The sequence below is a fragment of the Diplotaxodon limnothrissa genome, linkage group LG4 (assembly GCF_057381915.1).
Source record: "Diplotaxodon limnothrissa isolate DT_005_m linkage group LG4, D_limnothrissa_male_GT1.1, whole genome shotgun sequence".
Classification (NCBI taxonomy): domain Eukaryota; kingdom Metazoa; phylum Chordata; class Actinopteri; order Cichliformes; family Cichlidae; genus Diplotaxodon; species Diplotaxodon limnothrissa.
This window is the reverse complement of record NC_140599.1, coordinates 28,701,120-28,728,154: the sequence shown is the minus strand read 5'-3', so window position 1 is coordinate 28,728,154 and position 27,035 is coordinate 28,701,120. Positions and strand designations below refer to the sequence as shown.

Below are 27,035 nucleotides of genomic sequence, written 5' to 3'. Positions count from 1 at the left end.
ATGTAAAGTAATATCAACTAGCTGAAAAATTGTGAATCTATGATAGAGATGCTCATTAAAAAAAATGTAACTAGACAGACGAGATTTCTCGCATCACTGAATAGTCCAATCTCAGTATATGTGCAGGGGAGGCTTCGAGTTTTCACATTACACATGTTTGTGTTTCCTATTAGATCACACTAGGCTGTCAAGCTGTCAACATGCCAAACCGAAGATTAAAATTAAGCCCTGCAGTTTCCCTCCTTGAGCAGATGAAACCATCGTCAAACTGAATTCGTGTTCAATGATATGCCAAATTTGGATCAAGCATCAGAGGGGGGGAAAAAATCCCCAAAACTCCATATACACTTTTTGATTGACGCTATACTTTTAATCGTTCAGGTCAGAACCCTTGAAACAGCAACTGCAAGCGAGACCAGCTGCAAACCATGTCAATGTTTTTGTATTCTAATGCAAGCAAATCTCAGCAGCGTCCTCTGTGCTCATGTCCCCACATACTTTTGACCATATGGTATTTACAACATGCACAGATGTTGTGCTGCAGTTGCATGTAAATCACCCTAGTCCAGTGGAAATTTTGATGAGACATTAAATTTGTTAGCTACAGATAAGGCTGTCATCACAAAAGAGATGATCTATTCAAAAGACGTGAAAGATTCAACAGTGCACAGGATGAAGAACAACAACAATTCCTCCCCCACACATGAATACAGTGTCAGCATCTCTCATCTTGTTTTACATGCACACACCTCCCTGTACTTACTCTCTCAGAAACGTGGACTGATTATCTCTCTCATACAGCCAATGTTTCTTTCATACCCTTTTACACACAACTGATGCTCTCAAACACAGAGCAGGAAAAAAAGCACATTTGAGCCCTTCATCTGTTGCTAAACGTGACTGCATCCACGCCGTCGTCATATCAGTCACTGCAGATGTTTGATTGATGAGTGGATCAGTGAGGGCTGATGCCGTTGTGCATCTGTGTGAGCAGTATGTCGATTTGCGAACGACTCCAGTATCTTGGCTGCCGAGCACCCCGAGGTGTCAGGCTGATCAGCTGGCAGGGGAATGCCGTGATTGAATGTCCAGGAGCAGGCGGCTGAATGTGAGGACACGGAGAGAGAACATTATCGATTTCTGCAAAAATCGCTCTCTCTTTGACCATAAATATTTGGTGCTTGCTTCTGTGAGTGTGTGTGTGTGAGTGCATACAAGTGCTCTGAATAAAAGGATAATAGTCCTTTCAGCTACGGAGTCAGCACTGAACCTGTTTTACTGTCTCTATGATGTCACAACAAATCACATAGCACCTCTCAAGCGTGTTTATTATAATAAAGGCAATCCTACGTCTATGGCTTTGACTCAAAATCCCTGAAATGCGTCACTGAACGATTGTTTCCAACATTAATTTTGCTTTTGAGTTCAAACAGCTTTCAAACAACTTACCTGAACCACTCAGAAAGCCAGCGACATTCAGAGCAAATTTCTGTTTATTAAGAGATTACATTAACTAACAGATCTCGCCGTTTCTTTTCTTCCAGAAGATACAGCCTTTGAGGCAGGTGTGCGGGTACAAATCCACAGCCAGGCAGAGCCTCCATTCATTCACGAACTGGGCTTCGGTGTGGCGCCTGGCTTCCAGACGTTTGTAGCAACACAGGAGCAGAGGGTAGGTGTCTCTCACTCTCTAACTACAGTTAATGGTTAGTTAAAATCTTCTCTCGTCTTTGTGCAGTTTTTCACTCCTTTTTCACATATAAAGCATATCTCACAGTGATAAATGGGACAAAAAAGTATGTGATAAAAAACCTGCCATAACAGGACTGTGAGATTTTCTGCAGGCGTGTGAGTGGATTTGTGTGGAAGCCCATGTGGGGTCCCCGTAGTCTGAACTTTCAATTGGCCTCTGTGGTCTCTTGATGATTGTTGGCAGACAAATGATGAACTTCCCTCCATTTACTGGCTTTGACCTTTCTGGAAGAGAGGATCTTCACTCAGTCTCAGCCTTATTCAATCACACTGAAGCTTTCTCACATCACACATGGCCAGTTTTAAAGGCTGCAAGACTCACAGGCACAGCAGTTGTATATGATGTAAATAGCATTTTCAGCGTCACCATTCTCTTCTTCATAAAGTTGGGCTTTTTTCTGTTTTCTTGAGACCTGAGTTGATAAAACTCCACAAAAGGTGTTTCTACACTGCCAGAGTGAATATATTTCTACTTTAGCTCCTGTGAGCCTTGTCAGTTTACTGAGATTATTAGTTCTGTCTTTCACATTTACCTTTTGTGGCTCTATGTCTTATTTCTTTTTCTTTCTGCCTACCTCCTTCTCCTTTCCTCTCTCACAGTGAGGCTTTTAGAAATATATTGTCTGGCTCAATAGCAGGAGTTGACTAGATTGCCCTTTTTTGAGAAGGCAGATTTCTGTCAAGATAAATTCATTGCCATCTCATTTTTAGAATGGCCTGTGCATCTGGCATGAGAAATGAAATATCTTTTGAAAACTGCTGCTGTCAGTTAGTGCATTTAAAGTTTAAGGTTTACAGCACACACAAAAACAGATTTTATTTTGGCCAATCAAGGCCATTGGATACTAGATAAACCATATAATGAACAAAAAAACCCCACTGGACCAGAAAATCAAGCCAACAAAGGAAGCCAGAGGAAATTGGCTTTAAATATCCACAAAACTGAATCAAAATGATGGTTAACCAGATCAAGTTACACTTAAATTTGAATCTTTTATTCAAAGTAGCTGCTGAAAGTCATAATTGGTTCCCTTAGTGCTTAAATAGCTGGTAAAATTCAGACCTACAATCCTAATTTCAAGAAGACTGATTCAAAATCTAAATACAGTTATAATGCAGTGATTTAGGAATGTCACAAACCCATGTTCTCTTCACAAACAAAAGAGAAAACATATCAATTATTTAAATTAACACATTGCACTATTTTATGTTAAATATATTGAGTTTGATGGCAACAACACATCACGAAAAAGTCAGGACAACAAATGACTGGAAAGGCAAGTGGAAAAGGAAACAGCTGGAGGAACATTTTCTAACCCATTAGGTTAATTGGTAAGAGGCTGATATAAAAAGAACATCTTCGAAAGGCAGAATTTCTCAGAAGTAAAGATGAACAGAGCTGTTTGCAACAAAACATTGTTTATAAATCAGAGAATAGTTTCAGAATAATGTTCTTCAGTGAAAAATTGTGAAAAATTGTGAAACATCTCATTATCTAATCATCACAATATTCTGTGAATCCGGAGAAATCTCTGTGTGAGGGATCTGCTAAATAATCCGTATTGTTATCTTTGGGGCCTCAAGCAGCTCTACAGTAAAAACAGAAATGCTTCTGTCATGGAAATCCCTGTAAGGGCTCAGGAACATTTCTGGAAATCAGTGTTGGATTTACTGCCAAGCAGCATTGTTACAACAAAGAAATAATCGACTAAACATAACCTAAACTTAACCTAACTTTTTGTTCCAAGTTTATCTGCTGCTTCTCTATTAGCAGCCAGTTCTCACCCCCAACTTATCACATAGTGCCTCATAGACAGGAACCTTTGATATCTCTTTTTGACGCAGTAGGTTCAAATTCAAATTTTATTTGTCACACACACAACCATACACAGTATGACATGAGGTGAAATGCCTGTAGCTGTGCAATGCAATGCCCGACCATTAAATGACAGTGGTTTTACAGTATTTACAATTTACAGGTTATTACAAAATTTACAGATTTAACTTAGAAATTTACAGTAAAAATGTGCAAATAGCAGAAAGAGATTATAAATTATAGGAAGTGTGCATGAAGAAGAACCAGAGTGCGTGTGGTGATGTGATGTGTGTGAGAGTCCAGTCTTATAGTGATGTGATGTGTGTGGGAGAGTCCAGTCCTACACCTGGTTCAGGGCCTGAATAGCCTGGGGGAAGAAGCTCCTCCTCATTCTCTCTGTTTTGGCCTTAAGGGAGCGGAAGCGCTTCCCAGACCTCAACAGTGAGAAGACTCGATTGTTGGGATGGGAGAGGTCCATCATAATCTTCCTAGCTTTGGTCTTGCACCGCTTGGTGTAGATGGACAGCAGGTCAGGGAGCTCTGATTGAATGATGCGTTTGGCCGAGCGCACCACTCTTTGCAGATCTCGTCTGTCCTGCTTGGTGCTGTTCCCAAACCAGGTGCAGATGTTTCCCGTCAGGACGCTCTCGATGGTGCAGGAGTAAAAGTTCTTGAGCACCTTCAGTGGCAGATGGAAGTCTCTAAGTCTTCTGAGGAAGAAGAGACGCTGACGGGCTTTCTTAACCAGGGTGTTAATGTGACAGGACCATGACAGGTCCTGAGTGATGTGGACACCCAGGTATCAGAAACTGTCCACTCTCTCCACTGGCATGCCAGTGGTGAGTGGTGAGTGAGATGGAGGGGGAGACTTGTTTTCCTACCCTCACTGATTGGAGTCTGTCTGTGAGGAAGTTGAGGATCCACTGACACAGTGATAAGCTGAGTCCTAGATCCGTCAACTTGGTGAAAAGCTTAGAGGGAATTATTGTGTTGAATGCTGAACTGTAGTCCACGAACAGCATCCTAACATAATTCCCTCTGCCAGTGTCCAGGTGACTCAGGGATGTGTGGAGCAGGTGAGATATGGCATCGTCTGTGGAACGATTAGTCCGGTAAGCAAACTGAAGTGAGTCGATGGTGGCAGGAAGTGAAGAAGTGATGTGATCTCTCATCAGTCTTTCAAAACACTTCATCACAATTGAAGTCAGTGCTACTGGACAGTAGTCATTGTGGCAAGCAGGCTGTTGTTTCTTTGGAACAGGAACAATAATGGACTGTTTGAAGCACGTGGGAACCACAGCTTGGGCCAGGGAGAGGTTGAAGATCTCCGTGAACACCAATGCTAGCTGGTCAGCGCAGGCTCTCAGGAAACGGCCAGGGATTGCATCTGCTCCTGCTGCCTTCCTGGTGTTCACCCCCCTGAAAGTGTTCCTCACGGCATGCTCTGTGATGATGAATGCATTGTCTCCACTGGTGCACTCCGAGCGCGCGCAGCCGTTTGTTGTTTTAATTGCTGCGGCGTCGAAGCGAGCGTAAAACGTGTTCAGCTCATCAGTCAGTGAAGCGTCGGCATTCATCATTGAAGAAGCTGGTCGTAAACATGTTGTTCTACTTTTTGTGTATTTTTTGGTTTGTATCATCACTGTCTGGGATGTTTCCAGTTTCAAATCTTATGAGGAAATTGGATGGTTGTTATCAATCCCTTGCATGCTGTCAGTATGTTACCTCCTCTCCCGTCTAGGTGGTTATCACATCACGGGAAAGGAAATAACTATCAGCAGTGTGATTCCACACATGCTGACACACACACACAGAAACACGAAGAGTGGCTAGAAGAGAAGAGGATGTTTAAAGCACTTGACTTCTCTGTGCCGTACAAGCTCGGGGCTCATCTGTTGAACTTGATATCATTTAGGCACCAAAAATACTTAAGATTGGAAAAGAACATATTTAACGCACATTTTACAAAGATACATTATATGTGCATGTGCACACAGCCTCTAGATGTCATATCTATACAATATGTCTTGCTGTCTTATCACTGAGTAGACTGGACAATGACAGTATACTCAACCTTACTGAAGGCAGAGGAGGGCACCTGCCAGCAATATTTATGGATCTGATAACAACTAAATAAGGTGTGTGAAATATGCCACGATGGTAATGCAGAAAAGTAAAAAAAAAAAACAATGGTCTAAATATATCGGAGACAGGACTTGTAGTGCTGTTTTCTGTTTTGTTGTTATATTTTCCAATCCAGCAAAATTATGTTAGCAATGCCCAGCACATTGGAAAATGAGGCCAAAGTAAAGATAAGTCAGTAAGGTATTCCAGCGTGAATGTTAGGAACTTATCGTGAACAAAATGTAGTTGAAACCTTGCCTCTTTAAATCACAGCTCATTGCAGTGCAACAAAGAGAGACTTCAGTGAGAGGCAGAAAGGAGAGGAGGAGATCTATGCAGGGATGGTTCAGCCTCTTGGGCAATGAGCCTCCAGGGCTTCTGTCTCAGCTCATCTGTCAGCCCAGTTCTGTGACTGGCAGGGTGAAGACAGCCCCTGCTCTTCCTGCCTGCCTGCTGCGAAAACACTGTCCCTCTCCACAAGCCTGCACGGTGGGAAACACCACTCCAGCTAATTAATGCAGAACTCCACTTTGTATCAGGAGTCTGAGAGGAAAAACCTACCACTTTGAGCAGTTCCCACCTGTCTTTTCAAGCTTTTTCTCCGTAAACCTGGAGGGCATTTTAAAATATGTCCCAAAACAATCAGGATAATGATGATTGAGTAGGGTAATTTGGGACAATGATTTGGAATGAGGCCTTGTGGAGTATGTTAAGAAGCTTGGTGATTAGTGAATCTTTGTAATGGATACCAATCAGTTTTCATGTTAAAATGACTGACAAAGACTATAAATGAACTCATTTTTGGTTAATAATATTAGGCGGAGATCAAAGCAGCTTTAATCAAGTGTGTTGAGGCACAAAATACATAGCCTATGGTGAGGGATGAATGAGCCCTCATATGGAGCAGGGCAATTTCGAGTTTAAGCTCCCCGGATGCAGAAATCGCCCTACTGTGGGCTTTTAGCTGAAGCTAAAAGGGCATGGCGTCCCCTTCATTGTCAGAGTCATTCTTCCCAAGGATAAAAAAAATATTTCATTATACTATTATTCCATTGCTCAAAGTCATTATGCTGCAGTTTGCCGTGGTAGCATTAGAATTAAGAAAAATAACATGGATAAGTGCAAATTTTGGAACTTGCTTCTGATTTGTTGAGGTCAGGCTTAAGCCACAACTCTCAAATTTGCTTTTCAGCTCACTCAACCGGCACTAATTTATTGTAGCCCACCCTGTTGTAAACTTTTTTTTTCTTTGCTGACTAAGTTGTAAAGCCTAATTGCATTGCTGGGGTATAACAAGGGGAATGGAACATTGATTAATAACACTTTGACTGGGGCGCAGGCCTCAGCTCTTATTAGATGAAACATAATCAGGTCAGCAGGTCTCAACGCAGTGAAAAGTGATATTGAGCACCTTAGATTATGTGATTACTAGAAATAATCAGATTTTGAATCAGCCTCAGCTGACTCTAATTAGGCCAGAAGTGAAGATTAGCTGAGGTGTGAAGGTGGTTTTAAAGGTTAAGGATGAGGGGCACCTTTTGTAAATCTCTAACAAATTAATAATGCCTGGGTGTTTGTAGTCATTGCTCACGCTTCCTCCAGCCATCATGCAGGACATGTTTAATTATTGCAGGAGACATTCTTACCTGCCCAGAAATGGCTAGAGGCTTCTGGGCTATGAAACATTCAACATGGTAGATTGTTGTTTGGATTGTGTTTGAATTTATTGTTCTAATTGCTGGTAAAATGATTGTATCTCCAAGAAATACAGAATTAGGTCTGTCTGGAAGCCGAGATACAACATTACCTGATAGCAAGGCAGAGTTTTTAAATTCTGTCACCGCTAACAAGCAGACTGTGGCCAAATTTCACCTGGCAGGCAGTAGCATTTTGTCTCATCCAAAAAAAAAAAAAAGTGGTCTTTTGGCAGAGCACGTTGCTTCTCTTGGGATGCGCTGTGATGACAATGAAGGGAACTAAGGAGCAGAGGGTGGTGAGTGATGGATACAGTGCACGGCTGGACCTCACTGCCTCTGTTGTGGAGCAGATGGGCCTCCACGCTGCTCAGCCCGGTGTCCCTCGTTTCTCATCTGTTGTCCCAGTCCTCAGAGCTGCAGGAGCAGGAGGAGAACATTTGGAGTTGTTGTGCTCCCATGTCTGGGTGATGTGGGGTTTTTTTCCCAGACAGACTCTATCTGTTGAATTGTTTTCTGCACCGCCTGGTTTGTTGCGAGGCTCTTCTGCTTTTCCGACTTGGCTAGATTTCAGCAGCCGAGGAAGGTGTTTTGTAGAGCTGCTGTCACTATCAGACCGCGTTGTGGATGGTTGTTGAGTATCTGCAGGTTTTGAAAAGTGTCTTTCAAAAAAAAAATAGCATAAAAATCTTGAATATTTTCAAACTGATGATGCATACAGGCACAATAGAAATGTCAATAAAAATCTATAAATAGGTGTAGGTCCTTTTCTTTCTTAGGTCTTGGCCTACATCATTATATGTATTATTACTATGTAATACCACAGGCCTCCAAAGACATCCATCCTTAACCAACCTCCACTTTATTTCCTACCTTTAGCTGACCTACCTGCCTCCCCCATGGGGCGAGTGTGAGTCGAAAGCTCTGGACTCTGGCTTTTTCCAGGTCTACAGTGTAACTGCCTGCAGGATCGACTGTGAAACACGCTACATAGTGGAGAATTGCAACTGCAGGATGGTGCACATGCCTGGTAAGCTCCCCTGCTGTTCTGACAGGACTGGGCAGAAAAACATCAAAGTAGAGGTGATGTGGTATTGAGCACGAATTCATCAGCAAGAGTTTTCAGCACGGTTTTATGAGATTTAACTCCATTGAGAGGCCTCATAATGATATGATAAGTCAATGCTGGATCAGGTGTTGGCATTTAAAAAGCCCTGGGATTATGTGTCTGGCAGGGGAAAAGGTGCTGTGCCTTGCAGATTGATTCATTTATCTATGTGTTTATGGTGCAAGGGTTTCAAGAACTTAATGTTTAAACACCACTGGGTCAACACCTCTTCTAATGTGTCTTATTTAAACTGCTCCTAGGAGATGCTTCGTACTGCACACCTGAGCAGTACAAGGACTGTGCTGAGCCTGCCCTTGGTAAGTCTGTTTGGATACACACACTTGGGATTCAAGATGATACACATGTAGCCTATGCTGGTTTACATATAATTTTTGCCTCAGCAAAGGATTAGGATTATTTTTTCTGTTGACACAGAGCTTTAATGCTAAACCTGATTTAAAAGTAAGCAACACTGGAGAGAATTTTAAATGGGAAACAGCTCAGGTTAAGAGTAATGTGGTAAAACACATGGACAACAACTGATTGCCACCGTCACACTGCGCATCCTGCTTGTAAGAGAACATAGGCTCTGCAGAGACAATGCTGCTCTTCCACTAAGGCGTCAAAAGTTTCTGTCTATTATATTGTAAGTGTATGTGTCACTTATGAAGTTTTTAAATTAATCAAGAGGAGTCATCTTAATATTTCCCCTTGTGCGTGAAGGGCTCATCAAGTCTGTAACCACCATCAGAGCAGACAGGGACTGCAGTGTAAGAGTTCAATTTAATGCCTGGATGGTCAGAAAGATAATGCGTCATATTTCCTGCATTGAGCTAAAAGACACAACCATGTAAAAAGTTCTGACAGGCCTGGCTCACTTTTTCAGAGTCAAGATTTATATTAACTTTGCCAGTTTTATTAAGTGTAGGCTCATCCAACGACTTCCTATGAAAATGCTTCTGCAAATATCTGATATCTTACCAAATTGACACACAAGCCAGGCAGTATTGATTTTTTTGTGATTTTATCTAGATTAAATATCCTGAAAAGCAATAGCCTTTCAAGCCCGCTAGATCATAAGGTGTTTTCTCACCCCGTTTCCTATATATGATTGTCATGTTAGGGTGTGCTAGCAAGACAGGGACTGCAGTGTTAGAGTTCAGTTTAGGCTAGAGGTGGAGCTTATGTGTAGCAAGTTCATTGAAACACTAATAGGCACGCACAACACCTAAATACCAAACTTTAAGGAATATAAAACTACAGCAGCTAATCAACCTGGCAGCACTGTTAAAAAGTCTACTCCATAGCTAATGTAACTATACAATGAACGTTAAGTCCCCACGTTGTACCTGAGAGAGTGAATGCATCAGTAAGGAAGATGAGGACAGACACTTGGTAATTATCTTTTCGCATACAGTAGCAAAGGCCTTCTCTGAGTTTATGCATAAATGCATGTAAACACATTGACAAGAGAAAAGAAGGACAATTATACAACATCTGACTAAACATAGTCTATGCAACAACAACAATCTAATGCTTGTGGTGGTGAGAAGCCCATTTTTAATTAGGAAAAAAAAAATCATCTGTCACCTTTTCAATGTGTCTTCTTTTTTAAAATGCATAAAAAAGGTTGGTGTTTGGAGCTCACTATGATGGAACTACATACAGAAGAAATGATAACAATGACGGAGGCTAGGTTGCAAGAATAAATAGCATGAAGGACAGCAACGGTGTAGCCCCGAGAAGGTAAACATAGACCTGAATAGATGCTTAGAAAATGAGTAAATGGGAAACAGGTCAGTGGAGGGCTGCAGGGAAATCAAGACACACAGAAGCATGTTCTTTTTTTTTTTCTTTTTTAAAAAAAAAAAAGAGAAAAGGTGGTGCCCTGGTATGTTACCCAAGGTTGCACCTATGGCAGCTCATTCATTATGTGCGCCGCCTTTTTTATACGCCAGGGATTTATGAGCATCATTCTGCTAATAGTTTAACACTTCTGACATCCCCACTGAACGGCAAGCAAAAATGCCACAGAAAAACCTATAGCTCACCACTGTCTATGTGCTGTTCAACCTGTGAACCGTAGCAAAAAAAGTTATGAGTTTTGGATGTGCCCCGTTGAACGCGGACCAGTGGGAAAACAAAAAATGTAGGAAGTGGGAATGTGGCTAAAAGTTCCTCTTGAAAGGAACTGAGAAACAGAACAAACACAATAAGAATTGTGACTTTGATGCACATCATGTCTGGCTTGGTTTTCCGCTGTCCCACTGCAGTTTAAAGACTCAAAGACCTTTGCAATGCAAGACATTTCCACTGTTACTGGGGGGGGGGGGGGGGAAAGACTAGTAATTAAGACATCATGGCACACCTGAAACTGTTAACCAAAGCCACTGATAGCCATGTTAATTCAAATCTAATATATTTTTATGGTAAACAAAAGCGCATAAACACTGAGCGAGTACATAGATACACTGAATATTAACTAGATTCAGAAGCACAATGAGTAATGATGACCTTTATCAACCTCAACTGCTGGCCAGTGGGAGTTCATCAGCAATACTTGCTCTCATCCTACAGCTTTCTCCCTGCTCAGCCCCCACCTTTTCTCATCTCATCATAAATTATTTCTGGCAAGCAAGGAATAGACAAAACAGTCCAACCAAACTTTGAGGCAATCAGCACCAAGCCGCAGCACTCCCACACCACGAGAGCCCTCGGTGCAACTCGCCCATATTTTGTTAGCATGCACTCGAAAGCACAAGTTACATGGTACGATCATGGAGTGCACAAGGCTTAGGTGCATATTCCAGACAGCTCTTTTACTCTCTCTTCTGTAATTGGCTTCATTTTTGGAACAGTGAGGCTTTCATAATTCCAACACACTCACTTACTCAGCTTGGATCATTGAATGCAAATGAATTCAAGTTTAAAGTCCAACTGCCAATTTGCTATACCCACCACAGGAGATTTCACACAGCAGAGTTTGATTGGGTTTCTTTACCCATATAACTGCGTCACTCAAGTCCTGAAGTAGCCTTGAAAATATATTTTAATAGGAGACAGTTGCATCTGCTGTCTGTGAACAACTTGCTTATCTTTGCTTTTGAGGAAATGTAGATGGCTTAAAACTATAAATCCAGGCAGAAATGGTCTTCAGTTTCTCATGTAGCTGCTTCTTAAAGCAGCATGTTCGTAGTTTTTGTCAGGTAATGTATAACTAGCTGTTAATGCTAGCATTATGAAAATTATGAAATTTATCAGAAGGAAATGCATTATAGTAATTTCACATTTTAGATTAAAATGTTCATGAGAAAAAGAGTGGAGAAGCTGGACAAAGGTTATAGGCTTAGACAAAGAAATCAATCATTAGAATGCATGAGGCCTTGCTCTCATGTATCCAATAACGTCTCATTTGAATAAGAATAAGAGACCACTGTGAAGCCATATTGAATTTCCTCTTGCAATTACGTGACTGTGTGGTCCCGCCAGCTATTAGTGCACCGTGGGGAATATCTGCCTCCTGCTCTGTGATCTGCGGGCCTGCCACAGCGCTGCCTTGGTCAGAAAAAAGGTTTGATTATGTTAACTTCTGCTTTCTTTTCCATTCTGACAGTTTTTTTTTAACTCCCACGATTTTTAGCTCTGAAAAGAGAAGTTTTTTCATTGTGGGAAAAAGAGTTCAGTAATCTCTGGCAAAATTCAATGAGCTCTATTTAAACAATTTTAGAAAATCTGACTTTAAGAGATTGATGGGTGAGCAGTCTCAGTACCTGAGAACCTTTTATTTGAAAAAACATTGCTTGATATTACCATCACTCTTGAGAGAGTCGGTGTTATATAGGAGGCTGTGGACTTCACACAACCTCATTCGGTGTATTCAAGTACTTTTTCCTCCGAGTCTGCCAAAGCAGAAGCTTGAGTAGAGCTTGATGTTTCTGCATCAGGACTTTGTCTCCGTCAGGGTAAAGGGTGTATCACAGAGCACATGGTTATGTTTGATGCTTTATAATTTCTTCTCTGTGACACTAATTATGACATTCACTTTCATTAGGGCTTGATTGAGTAAACATCTACATAACACAATAGAACTTTTTAAATGTGGGCAGGCGTTTATGCTGATTTCTATGCCGGTGTTTGTACGTACAGCACGTGTGACCTCTAATTTTAGTTATAATAATGCCAGACGAGCAAGGAAAAGAATAGTAAAAGTCGTCAGTCAAATAATTGTGTTGGTTTGCAGTTGGAAACTATAGTAACTATTAAAAAAGTAAAAATGTGTATCAGTACCTCAATAATGTGTAGTCAGAAGTGACCACATTTAAATGAAAGGGTGAATTTATCAGTTAACATTAGAATGTCGGGTTAGCAGGCTACATCAGTGAACAATGTGGGTGCATCGTGTAGATACAGATCCTGCCAACTACTAAGTATCAAAGTTTAAAAAAAGTACTATAAATACAATACTTCCAAATACAATACAGCCAGGTATCCAGATAATCATCCAGAAAAGGCTTCAAAACCACAAGCACAATTTAGAGATCCAGTTTAGTGTCTTAAAGATGGATATCAGCTACAGCTGCCTGAGTTGGCATTAAGTTTAAAAGGGTTAAAAAGGGTGAGTTTCAAAATCACTCTGTATGTTCCTATGAAGAGGCAGAGACCAAAACTGTTTTTGTATTAGGCTGTAACCATGTTTTTTTTTTCTTCTTCTTCTTCTGTGACGTTAAACATCATTTTGAGCATTTTAACATCAGGAATTGAGTTCTGGAGCTTCAGCTGGACACTCAGGGAACTGCTGTTTTTGGTGCTTCTACAGTGCGCACACAATTGAGAGCAGAGTGACTACTGTGGACTGGATAAACTTAAACTTCATACATAAAAATGGGGTTATGTGGAGGTGTGGGTGGGTTTTGTCCTTCAGAACATCACTTTAGTGAAACAAGCAAACTAGTTTATTTCTCTGATTCATTGTTTGTCTGCACAAATGCTGCTCTCACTCTTCGTTCTCTATGCTGTTCACTGTCCACTATTCTCGCTCTCAGTGGTTTAAAAAAGCATTTGGGCCCAAGTCTAGATGTATTTGCAGTCAGTTACTGCTCTATACCTTAATATAAGCAAACGGCTTTTATGAACTTTTGTGGCCACTCACCATTAGATAACTGAGAAAGGACAGTAAGCCCCACTAAAAATCCCAGAAAGCACTATCCTCTGAGCAGGGCAAAGAAAAGGGTTTGCAATCCCAGGGGACAATTCCTATAGTATAGACATTATTTTAGTCTTTTATTATATCTTGTAATAAGAGATATATATTCTGTAGTCTCAACGGTGAGTTGATTTTCTCATACAATATTAGATTAATATATCGACCGCTTTGTGCAGATGACTCACTTCCTGGACATTTTTATTGAAATTTATTATTACACCACTTCGGTCTGGGCAAAGGTTCTTTAAATAAATGGGATGAGTCGTTTTTGCCAGTTTGATATGAAATGCCTGTGGGATGAAGGGCTTAAAAAAATGCGGAGATTGTCAGTTTAATATTCAAAAACACATCAGGAGCCTCACACCCACAATCAATACTTTATGAAACTCTTTATGAAAACACTGTTCAGGTAGATATGAGCCAGTTTGGTCCATTTGCTGCCTTCAGATTGGATTTCTGACGATGTCAGGAATTGGAATCTAACGTTTTTTTCTTGTGTCAATCATGCTCATCCCATCCTCTGTCATTCTGTTCCTTTTTTTAAAATTTCAAATTTAAATACGCTCCCCCCCATCTCCATAACCACATCTTTATGAAGCTAAACTGTCTGCTGTGGAAAGCAGTAACTGCATGTGCAGGACGCCATGCAACATGACCCGCTACAACAAAGAGTTATCCATGGTCAAAATCCCCAGCAAGACTTCAGCCCGCTACCTGCAGAAAAAGTTCAACAAGTCAGAGAAGTACATCACGTGAGTAGATAACACTCCTTATCATCTGCTATATTATAGTAATTAGTACATAACCATGCTACAGTTTGTCCTGTTATTGCTGTTGGAAATGACACTATGTATGTATAAGGTGTTATAGACACAAAACATAGGCCATTGTAGCCCGTTAGCATGGTGTTGTTAGGCAACATGATGATGTTATAGTGTATACAGTGGGGCAAAAAAGTATTTAGTCAGCCACCGATTGTGCAAGTTCCCCCACTTAAAATGATGACAGAGGTCAGTAATTTGCACCAGAGGTACACTTCAACTGTGAGAGACAGAATGTGAAAAAAAAAATCCATGAATCCCCATGGTAGGATTTGTAAAGAATTTATTCGTAAATTAGGGTGGAAAATAAGTATTTGGTCACCTCAAACAAGGAAAATCTCTCACAGACCTGTAACGTCTTCTGTAAGAAGCTTTTCTGTCCCCCACTCGTTACCTGTATGAATGGCACCTGTTTGAACTCATCATCTGTATAAAAGACACCTGTCCACAGCCTCAAACAGTCAGACTCCAAACTCCGCCATGGCCAAGACCAAAGAGCTTTCAAAGGACACCAGGAAAAGTATTGTAGACCTGCACCAGACTGGGAAGAGTGAATCTACAATACGCAAGCAGCTTGGTGTGAAAAAATCAACTGTGGGAGCAATCATCAGAAAATGGAAGACATACAAGACCACTGATAATCTCCCTCGATCTGGGGCTCCACGCAAGATCTCATCCCGTGGGGTCAAAATGATCATGAGAACGGTGAGCAAAGATCCCAGAACCACACGGGGGGACCTGGTGAATGACCTGCAGAGAGCTGGGACCAAAGTAACAAAGGTCACCATCAGTAACATACTACAACGGCAGGGAATCAAATCCCGCAGTGCCAGACGTGTTCCGCTGCTGAAGCCAGTGCATGTCCAGGCCCGTCTGAAGTTTGCCAGAGAGCACATGGATGATACAGCAGAGGATTGGGAGAATGTCATGTGGTCAGATGAAACCAAAGTAGAACTTTTTGGTATAAACTCAACTCGTCGTGTTTGGAGGAAGAAGAATACTGAGTTGCATCCCAAGAACACCATACCTACTGTGAAGCATGGGGGTGGAAACATCATGCTATGGGGCTGTTTTTCTGCCAAGGGGACAGGACGACTGATCCGTGTTAAGGACAGAATGAATGGGGCCATGTATCGTGAGATTTTGAGCCAAAACCTCCTTCCATCAGTGAGAACTTTGAAGATGAAACGAGGCTGGGTCTTCCAACATGACAATGATCCAAAACACACCGCCCGGGCAACAAAGGAGTGGCTCCGTAAGAAGCATTTGAAAGTCCTGGAGTGGCCTAGCCAGTCTCCAGACCTCAACCCCATAGAAAATCTGTGGCGGGAGTTGAAAGTCCGTGTTGCTCGGCGACAGCCCCAAAACATCACTGCTCTCGAGAAGATCTGCATGGAGGAATGGGCCAAAATACCAGCTACTGTGTGTGCAAACCTGGTAAAGACCTATAGTAAACGTTTGACCTCTGTTATTGCCAACAAAGGTTATGTTACAAAGTATTGAGTTGTATTTTTGTTATTGACCAAATACTTATTTTCCACCCTGATTTACGAATAAATTCTTTTTTTTTTTTTTTCTTTTTTTCTTTTTTCTTTCCTTTCTCTCTCTCTTTCTTCTTCTCGAAAAAAACGCATTGTTCGTTGTGCTGCTACTATTCCTCAAAACACTAATTAAGTGAAGAAAAAAAAAGTGTTCCATCTTGTTTCCATTAACTTGTCTCTTTTGTTCTTTCCTGTACACATTTTTCTTGTTTCACTAGCTCCATTTTCTTTGTTCACATCACAATGACTTGGTAAGAGTGCACTAACGCTGGGTGCCGAGACATCTCAAGCTCAGGCTTTCATGTCTTAAAATGAATACCCAGTGATAGCACAAGAATTATGCCTTAGATGATGGCTTCCCTCATCTTGTGGTAGTTTGTCACACAGTATGTGTGCGATCTCAACTGTTGTGTCAACATAGTTCTCAGCGTAGACGTGTAGCGATGACCGCACAGACCAACTATATAAACAGCTCTTCTCAGCAATGTTTCACCAACCGAAAGCTAAATCCTTTGCACAGCTGAACAAAGGAAACGAATTCCAAACATTTCTCTGTATTTGTCTGTGAACCTTTTTATCCACTCACTTTTAATCTGCGCTGCCAAGCCAGAATAACTACTGTTGCTGACATCTTACCTCGCTAAAGTAGAAAAGATACCAAAAAAGCATGTGACTTTTGGGTGGAGTGGGGGGAGGGGGGGGGGATCCACATAACAGTTTGTTAGACCACAAAAATAAGACAGCAGCTTATCTTAAATCATCATGGAGTACTCTTTAAGCCAACCACCTAAAAACAGTTGGTCTCTAGTGGAATTCTCTTGATTTCATTGGGAGTAAACCACCTTAAACTGTATATTTTGGATTATTTAATAAATATCTCATTTAATGGGAGGTTCTTTATTCATTTTTTTTTTTTTTTTTGGCCTGTCCCGTTTGGCTCTTTTGCCATCAGAATTGTTGTCTAAAGGCAAAGAAAGATGCCCAACGGATTTACTTTACCAAACTGACCATCCCAGCCTTGCCGTAATGGTCCATTTGATTCACCTTTTATTGTTTATTTTATTTTCACTTACTGAATACGGGACAGACTTGACTGGGGGAAAGAAGGGGAGAAAGAAAGAGGGAAAGAGAAACAGCTGAGAAGAGGGACGGGGGAGAAGGGCAAAAGACAAAAACCAACAGAACGGGCAGAGAAAAAAAATGCATATATCAATCACCTGGATCACCTGCTGAGAAAGAAAAAAGAAAGCAAGCAGAAGAGAACAAGAGTAATAGAATAAACAACATCACAATGATATATGGGAATATGACAGTAAATACTAAATATTAAACATTATTGTGCAGCACATAAGATCAACAGAACACAGTGTGCTTTGAGGTAGGAGCCAAAAAGGGTGTAGTTTGTGGGTGTGATCACCCGTGTGTACACCTGTGAGCATGGACGCGCTTGTTTTTTGTTTTTTTAAAAGGTTCCTTCATGTAATAATCTGCTAGAGGGTGTGGGGGGGCCACAGCCCCGTCCTCCAGGGCGTGAAGCAGGTGTGGAGGAGATCAAAACTCCAGACATCCAGAGGCCCCCAGAACACAAAAGACCAAGGAAGACCAACAGAGGGGCAGCTGCGCCACTGTCCCGGAAAGAGCTGAGGAGAGTCCCAGATGAGGGCTCACTCAGCAGCCGCGGAGCAGAAGCCAGGGGGAGTTGCAGTGACGCGCCCGTGAGCTCCGCCGGCAGCCAGCTGCGCCTGAGTGACCGAGCCCCAGGCCGAGAGGCCGGGGGCACCCCACCTCCGAAGTGGCCCGAGCGAGCCCCAGGCTCCAGGCCCCGATAAGCGGCCGCCAAGGAGTGAGCCGGTGTGTACCTGGACGCCCATCCCCGGACACAAAGAACCACCAACGCACCGATGTCTGAGGGGGTCCGCCACTGGCAGGGGAAGTGGTGGTAGGGGGAGATAGGCCTCCAAACCTTGGAGGGCCTGAGATGTCCCCAGAGAGGTGGCGCCTGACACCCAACCTGACATATAGACACAGACATACAGGCACACACAGATACAAACATCCATTCCCACCCTCATGCTCTCATATGCACTCACTCCACACTCAACCAACGTGGAGACAGACATAAAGAGACGTTGTACACACGATCACACTCCCCAAGCGTACTCTACAAACCGGGTCTAGGTGCCCTCGCCCCTGGAGGGGGGAACTGCACCCAGACCCAGGTGGTGTTTCCCTTTTCCCTGCGGTGGGGGGAGGCAGACCGCCCCGACTCCGCAGCAGCAGGAAGGCTCCACACTCCAGACCGCAGTCGGACGGCCAACTCCTCCTCCTAGCCCCCCTGCTCCAGCAGGTCGCAGAGAACGGGGGTGAGAGAAGACTCCAAACCTCCCTCCACCCGCTCATTGTAATGTTGATGCATGTGTGTTCTAAGGTGCATTTAAAACCCAGGAGGGCATGGAGCTACCTGCCAGAGAGCAGCAGGTAAGCGCATGGTCCCTCCTGCTAGCCCTCAATGTCTACGTGTATTTAAAATTGAGAGGTGGGCAACGATGCCAGGGGTGGGGTGTACACCCTGATGGTACTTTGGACTCCGTGTATCGTGCCCACCCCCAAGATCCTATATGTATGTGTAATGAGAGTGTGAGTAATGTGAATGTCTAAGTTGTGGGATAAAATTGAGGCAGAGGCAGCCAGAAGGGGACAGAGGGGGGGGTAGCCTCCTCTGCACCCTGGTGACATACCCCTACTCCAAGTCCCTGCATGTGTGGGTGGTTGTGGTGGAGCGGGAAGAGGGAGGCAGCTGGAGATGGGGAGGGAAGGAAGGGAGGGGCAAGTGACCCCTCCCTGGGGCCAGCTCCCCCGCTGACCCCAGTAGGCACCCCCATACTCCGCGACCCGCCAGGGAAAGGGGGCCCAGGCCCATCCAGACCGGGCCCAGTGCAGCAGCGCCGCCCGGCTCCACAGAGCCCTGGACAGTCCACCCAACCCCACCACAGAGAAAACTGCACCCACCCCACCATCCACTCATCTTCCAGACTACATAAGACAATAAACACCCAGGCTGAGATCTTCCTCCACCTCTCCTGTATCTCCCCCTCCTGCAGAGGGAGCTCCTGAGGAGAGGAAAGCTCCTGCAAGATGTGACAATCTCCCCCACCAGTTGAAGAGCCCCCCAGGTGGCTCGACGCACCGGCGGCACCCTGCTCCAGGGCTGGGCCCCCATGCACCCACCCGCCCACAACCCCGGCAACACACCAACCAGGACCCAAGCCCCCGAGGCCCAGTCCGGGTCCCAGCCCAGAGACGGAGCGCCCCCAGAACCTCACGCCCATCCCGGACCCACCCAGGGCCAGCCAGGCTACCAGGTCAGTAACCCACGTCCGTCAGCACAGACCCTCCCCTAGCCCCGCTGCACGCAGCCGCGAGGAAACAGTCACCGGAGAGCCAACAGAGCCCCTAACCGGACATGACCGCTACCCCGGGTTGAGCCCCCCAAGGAAGATGCCTCCGGGGAACCCCCCGACGCCCTAAGCCTGTTTGGAGGAAGAAGAATACTGAGTTGCATCCCAAGAACACCATACCTACTGTGAAGCATGGGGGTGGAAACATCATGCTATGGGGCTGTTTTTCTGCCAAGGGGACAGGACGACTGATCCGTGTTAAGGACAGAATGAATGGGGCCATGTATCGTGAGATTTTGAGCCAAAACCTCCTTCCATCAGTGAGAACTTTGAAGATGAAACGAGGCTGGGTCTTCCAACATGACAATGATCCAAAACACACCGCCCGGGCAACAAAGGAGTGGCTCCGTAAGAAGCATTTGAAAGTCCTGGAGTGGCCTAGCCAGTCTCCAGACCTCAACCCCATAGAAAATCTGTGGCGGGAGTTGAAAGTCCGTGTTGCTCGGCGACAGCCCCAAAACATCACTGCTCTCGAGAAGATCTGCATGGAGGAATGGGCCAAAATACCAGCTACTGTGTGTGCAAACCTGGTAAAGACCTATAGTAAACGTTTGACCTCTGTTATTGCCAACAAAGGTTATGTTACAAAGTATTGAGTTGTATTTTTGTTATTGACCAAATACTTATTTTCCACCCTGATTTACGAATAAATTCTTTACAAATCCTACCATGTGGATTCATGGATTTTTTTTTCACATTCTGTCTCTCACAGTTGAAGTGTACCTCTGGTGCAAATTACTGACCCCTGTCATCATTTTAGGTGGGGGAACTTGCACAATCGATGGCTGACTAAATACTTTTTTGCCCCACTGTAATTCAGCTTTTGCAGATGTTGACAGAATAAGGTGTGATAAGTAGCTGAAAGTGCATGAAGGCAAAAAAAAAAAAAAAAAAAATCAGATAATTTTAGTCCATTGGTAGGTGGTTGCCAAGCAACCTGATGATTTCAGAATATGTTGTGCATAACTGAGGATTTGTGAATATAAATTAGATGTTATTATCATAAAATGAAAATAACGTCAGTTGTTATGGGTTTGTGAACAATGAAAACATGCCATTTGGTGCAAGGCAACATGATGCAACCATAATGTCTAATATAGATGAGAACCTTCAGGACGAGTTTTTCGGAGAAAAAAATAAACACACAAACTTCTTTTAAAGCATGATGGCTTCCAGATACAAAATTCCTACACTTATAACTGATCCTGTGGTACAGTTTATAATTTATAGTTATCTTTAACCTTAATTAAACCCAGTTCAATGAGTACTAATGTGCTTTTGTTGATTAATTAGAACTGTTCACTTTGTTTACTCGTAAACATATGCAACATGACATTTTACAACTGAATAAAAAAGGAGCTGAGCTTACTGTGTCTATGAATTGATCATTTGAAGGGGAGACAGACAAAAAAAGGAGAAAACCAAACTCTGCCTGTAAAGAGGTTAAGCAGTTTCTCCTTGCGAATTACCCGCGCAAACCACTTGGCCTTTTCTCTGTTCTTGCTTTAAATAAAGGTTGTAGATAACAGGGATTGTTGAAAGCTGAATTAAGGTAGTAAGCAAGTTGTTTTTCCTCTAGTCACTCTTGAAATAAATGAACTATTATTAACTGAAGTTTTTACCTGAAGTGGGGTTTTATTAGGAAAAATAAATGAACCTTCTGTTACCTTTTACAGAGACAACATCTTGGTGTTGGATGTGTTCTTTGAAGCTTTAAACTACGAGACCATCGAGCAGAAGAAAGCCTATGAGGTGGCAGGCTTGCTGGGTAGGTGGGCTCATTGATTACCTTGATTTCCAAACCTGGATTTCATATGGAAAACAAACAGAACGCATGTATAAAATCTTGCATTTTTCATAGATTATACTGTTTACTTGATTCATATTTAAGTTATAAAATGTGTTGCTTTTGTTAGGTTACTGTATTTTTGAGATTTATTTCTATTTCTTATATAAAGGATGTTCGCCGTAGCTAAATTACTCTTTACTTATTGGTAATGGAGCATCTTGTCTTAAAAAGATAATTCCAACATACCTCATAAATTTAGCTATTAATAATCTCCATGTTTCCTTATTAGAGATTGAACACAGGAAGCTCAGTAAAGTTTATGTTTTCATATTATATAGTTTATGAAGGCCAGTGGCTTTGAGACGAGCTGTGATGGTTTGAGATGTTCTGGGATTCTGGTGTCAAAACTACCAAAGAAAATAAACCATGTCAAATATGGCCGTTCAGTCAGGTGCTGCTGACGTCACAGACAGCATCTCTGCCCTTATGTGCCAAAGCAATATTAGATGCGGACGGATAGCAGACCTGTTTTAGAGAGCAATAAAGTCGGCATTAGTAGTTAGCACTGTGGTTCATGCCCTGCATTTTGTTTAGGTGTCCTATCACTCCCTGCTGTGTTTCCTTTTTCCTCCTTCGCAGCTTCAGAATTGGTGCAGAGCTTTCTGATAGACTATTTCCAAATTAAATGATCCCTTTCTACTTTTTCTACTTTCTAAAAGGCAATAAATGCACTAAAAAGTGCAATTTTTTAGTCATTTTAATGACCTTTCAAGACCTAACATATCTTTTGTATCAGTTTGGTCCAACAAACTGCAGCACCATCTGATGAGCCATCAAAACCATGGATCTGTCAGTGTCGCTCGACTTTCTGGGTCACATCCTTTATTTCACCAGTAGCAACACGCCTCTTGCAATTTATAACACCAGGCTGTTTTCACAATGAAAAAAAAATTGTCTCTCCTTCTGCCTGTCTGTCCCCGTTATCTGTGCCTACGTGTTGCAAGTAAATCAAATCAAGTCTTTCCCCTGACCATGACACAAAGATCTTTCCAGAAAAACAAAAGAGTGTCTTCGCTTTGTATTTCTCTTGGTGTGTCTGTACTGTACTTTTGTCCTTCCACAGGTGATATTGGTGGCCAGATGGGTTTGTTCATTGGAGCCAGCATCCTCACCATCTTAGAGCTGTTTGACTACGCGTATGAGGTCTGTTTCAAATTTCTTACTGTCATATATACCTGTTGAAATGACTAATAAATCCTGAACACCAGCCCTGCTCTCAATAGAGTTTAATAATTTTTGTTTTTTTGATTTTTGGCAGAGCCCTGATTGTGAATGGTGACAACAGAATCAATGTCACAGATACAAAAAGCAGATCAAAAGCTAAATTCACTCTGGTTCTGGCTGAGATAAAGGACTGTGGGATGATACTTTTCCATTACCTTTACTCTATTGTGCGCCTTTTTTTTAGAGCTTCTCATGCTGCTTTCAGCTTCGTGGGGTTCTGATAAGCACATAACAGTCTTCGCCTGCCCTAGGGTTTTACAGATACACAGAAAAAGTCATTTTGAAGAATTTTTCCTTCATTTTAATGACCATATTATGGGGTTATGGGGATAAGAAGGCCTCATGTTGCTGACATAAGCATTTCTAAAGCAACTTTTTTCAACATGAAAGCTGTTGCTTTCACGCTGAGCTTATTGTAATGTCGTACTTTGTTGCCACATTTCCCACCTAATTACGTTTTTGCCTTGAAACCAAATGTTTCTTTACAGTCAGTAATTACAAGAAGAGCTCTCAGAGATCTTCTCTAACAGTTGGAATTAAGTGTTTCTGATTTTTATTTTCTGATCTGCAGGTGGTGAAAGACAGACTACTGGACTTACTAAGCAGAGAGGAGGAGGAGGAGAGTCATGGAGAGGACGTGGTAAGAGTGACCTTTACACTTTTTCTTGTTAGTCGTCTTCACTGAGAGCTCTTTGGAAGTGGAGCATGTAAATCTGGTATAATTTCACTCACTCCGATCATGCATATCAAACCGTGCACTATTCCTGCTCCTCCACACAAGCATGTAGAAAGGGCACCCAAGCAAGACTAAGACTGTGTTCTGACCATGTCATGGCAATTTGGCAGGAAAGCTTAGCTCCAAAAGAGATGTCTTGATGAAACCAAGCAGCAACAACCACTGTCTTTAGTGTTACTAATGTCAGCGACAGTATAAGGAGTACCATGATGTTGATGGACAGAACTGTCAAACTGTGCCCTAATTTAATATAAATTTGAAGGAGGATATCTGCAGAGTAGTCAGTGAGAATTATCAGCTTTCAGTAGCAACTTATTAGACATTACTTTTTGTTTGCTAATTGATTTTGTTATTATTATTATTATTATTTAGTTTTTGTGTATTTATTATTGTTTGTTTTGCTGCACTTTATTAAAACTGAAAAAATTGCTCATGTGTATATCCATATCTCCTATGCTAACAAAGTTATCCAGTCATGACTGAGTTTCAGTTTTAATAATGGAATAATTAGCTGGTCTACTGGTTAGCACTCCCAGTTATGTGAGTGCAGAGGTTAGCACTTTTCCCCTCACATCAAGAGGGTTCATTACATAGGAAAAAACCCTCCAGAAGAACCAGGCTCAGGAGGAGGCAGCCATCTACTACACTCAGTTGGGGATGATGGAAAGAGAAGAGAGCAGAGAGAGACAGGACAAAATACATACTATAAAGAGAGAGCCAGACTTTAATGATAGCTGATGAGTAAATGCAAAGTAGTATATAAATGCACAAAAAATGAAAAGTGGTGAACTTCTGCACTTCACAGTGCATCATGCAAATTTCCCAGCAGCCTAGGTGCATTACATCGTGTCTCCCAAATCCAAACTGGGAGCCCTCCCAAACTATTTTTAAAGAGAGCAACATGCTCTGTTGGGGTGATATGGTACTATGAGGACTTTAAGATAAGCTAGCACATGATTATTCAAGACCTTGAATAATCGCCGAGTACAATAACCTCAGATTTATCATTTGTTTTGTTTTCCTGAATTCAGATTAAGGAAATGAAAACACATTAAGCCAGTGAGGGTTTGTGCATCTTATTGGTCAAGTAAAAACCTTTTGATCAGACCTTGCATACTTATACTAATTCAGTTTTCAGAGTTCAGGTGGAAGTTTGGTCATTCTAAATACTACCTGTAGGATCGTGCCACTTTATAATGTGACCTAGCCCTTGGCCTTTCACTCTTTTTCCCAGAGTTCCTGTGACCCTGTGGCAAACCACTCAGAGTCCATCAGCCACACTGTGACTGTCCCCTTGCAGACAACGCTGGGCACCCTGGAGGAGATTGCCTGCTGAAGCCCGTCTCCCTTCCCCTCAGAGCAACACATATCCAGCGGCTGCCTCCACTAGGTGGCGCTACATCCTTCGCTATAGCATCCTGCAGGACCTTAAAAAGGGGGGGGAGGAGACAAGGACAAGAACACTGGTTGGTCTAAGGACAGCGCTTTGCTCTGTTACACCCCTCCCCCCGTCTGAGGCACTAATAGGGATGAAGGAGCTGTCAGCTGGACTTATCAGCACTTTTTGTCACCCTGCAATGGGAGGGTGGCCTCTGCTGTGCCAAACCCGCAGTGGGGTCTGAGTCTCCACATGCACGCACACACAAAAAATGTGACTGGGTGGGACAATAACCCATAAAGGGGACTCATCCCTGTGCAGCATATTTATGTAAAATAACACAAATATGTTGCTCACTGCCAAACGAACTGTACAAAAATTGGTTTCGACTGTCCAAACTGCATGCGTCGATCTCTCTTGCTCTCTTTGCTGATGCATACGTTGGACTGCAGTGTTGCTTTACTCTATATGTGCGCCATTTGCCCCGCCCCCCATCTGCAGCACAGGCCTGTAACAAGGGCCCAGGTGAGAAATTGAACTTCGAATGTACAGATTGAACGTATGGTTGTTTAAAATCATAGTTCAGGTTGTGACCAAACCGTCTCTGAAATCTATTCTAATGAGCAGTTTATCATTTCTTTAATATGCAGCTAATTATCTTTGTAGTAGGAGTTGGTGAAGTGTGAGGGAGAAAAAAACTTAATATTTTTTGCTTTGTTTATTGAAAACAGTGTGAACATTTAGGAGCCCACATTTTGCATATTCTTTTCACCTTTCAGTTTCTGTTTAACGAGTTTACTCGAAGGCAAGTTTGTTGCGTGCAGTGCTAAGCCCTTCTTTACAGGCATCTTTAAAATGATGCCGTATGCTTACATTTAATTTATGTGAATAAAGGACTTGCTTCTGGCTGCTGCACTTCACCAGAGGATTTATTTGCCTGCCAGACAGCAAGCCTTGTACAAAACACTGCAGTAAATGAATACGGCCAGGGAGTTGTTAAACCATTATTTCATTAAGAGAATGTCAGGGTGAAATTTTGGACAGCTATTACCATTTTATCAAGAATGGCATCGTTTTGTCCTCGGCCAAAAGAAATCCCCAAGCTTAACAATTTTAAACCATTTTCATGATTATAAAAATGATTACAAAAGCACCATGAGGAGTATTTGGCTAGGATGTTTGTTAGGATACAGGGTCTGCTGTGTTATGGTGTAAATAATTGTGTTTTATTTTCTCTCTATGGCTTTCATAAAAACGGGTACCACGCAGAGATGCCTGAAGCAACTCTTATTCAAAAGAACTTTGGTGAAACGTCAACTCCAGGTCCACAATTGACTGCATATATGTCACGTTTCTTTAAGAATATTACTCATTCAGCAGTTCTAAGTAGGCCAGTATGTTATTGAGGTAGTTGAATGTCGTGCTAAAAATGAAAGACCCATGCTTTTCAGTACGGGTTTAGCTGAACCTTGAGTGTACTCAAAAGCAACCATTACATAGTACATCGTGGCTTCACACCAAAAGCTTTTGTGATACTACTCGGAAGATTTAGTGTATCTGAGTTTTTTGGGTTTGTTTGTTTGGGTTTTTTTTTTTTTTTATTTCTAGCCCATGATCATCCTGGCTTGGTCTCTGTCATCATGGTAATATACATTACAGGTAGGAATGAATTCAAGTGCTTTGTTACACCGTTTGAATTATGATTTCCATCTGTGGCTCAACCTGCTGTATGTGTGTATCTCATGTTGTGGCTTCAGACGAACACAGTCCTCAGCTACCCTGCAGGGGGAAACATAAATGTGTCTCTTCTCTCGCCGGCACCGACACTGGCTGTTTCTTCTGTCTACGTCAGCTTCAGTTGTTATTGGAGGACAGCGTTTTCTCATTTTGTGATGCAGCATACAGTGTGTGTTTTTAATGTGAAATGATTAAATGAAAACATTGTTTTGCAGCGGCTGGGGTGTTTTTGTGGTACGGATGAGCAAGACAAGCCTGTTTGCGTATCACCGGTGAACAGCAAGGACACTTAATGTGTTTTACAAGGGCATCACGCAGGAAACAGAGGATCAGAAGAAGAGTTGCTGGGAATGAAAACTGAGGATAGTTGGAGTTCAGGCATCTGCAACCTCAGCTGAAATAATGACGTTACGTCTCTGTAAGCTGCTTTGCAACCCACATACGCACCAGATCCTTCTCTTACTACTATTCCTGAGTTAATCGATGTCATATATGCTGTCACTGATACCTTCTTTGTTCTGTGCTGGGGTTTTAAATGTCCTATGCCTTTAATTTCTGCATATTAAAGGGTCCCCACCCTTTAATATGCAGAAA

The 27,035-nt window shown here is 42.5% G+C and overlaps 1 protein-coding gene across 2 annotated transcripts in view; it reads left to right on the top strand.

The window, feature by feature from the left end:
- asic2 (acid-sensing (proton-gated) ion channel 2) overlaps positions 1-24,662 on the top strand; it is a 434,185-nt gene extending 409,523 nt beyond the window's left edge. For both annotated transcript variants that reach the window (XM_085352784.1, XM_085352782.1), the window contains exons 3-10: positions 1,545-1,672; positions 8,266-8,416; positions 8,755-8,811; positions 14,296-14,449; positions 21,194-21,285; positions 22,430-22,509; positions 23,162-23,230; positions 24,561-24,662. In XM_085352784.1, coding sequence (XP_085208910.1) covers positions 1,545-1,672; positions 8,266-8,416; positions 8,755-8,811; positions 14,296-14,449; positions 21,194-21,285; positions 22,430-22,509; positions 23,162-23,230; positions 24,561-24,662 — 833 coding nt within the window. The remainder of the gene's footprint in view (positions 1-1,544; positions 1,673-8,265; positions 8,417-8,754; positions 8,812-14,295; positions 14,450-21,193; positions 21,286-22,429; positions 22,510-23,161; positions 23,231-24,560) is intronic.
- The last annotated feature ends 2,373 nt before the right edge of the window (positions 24,663-27,035 follow it).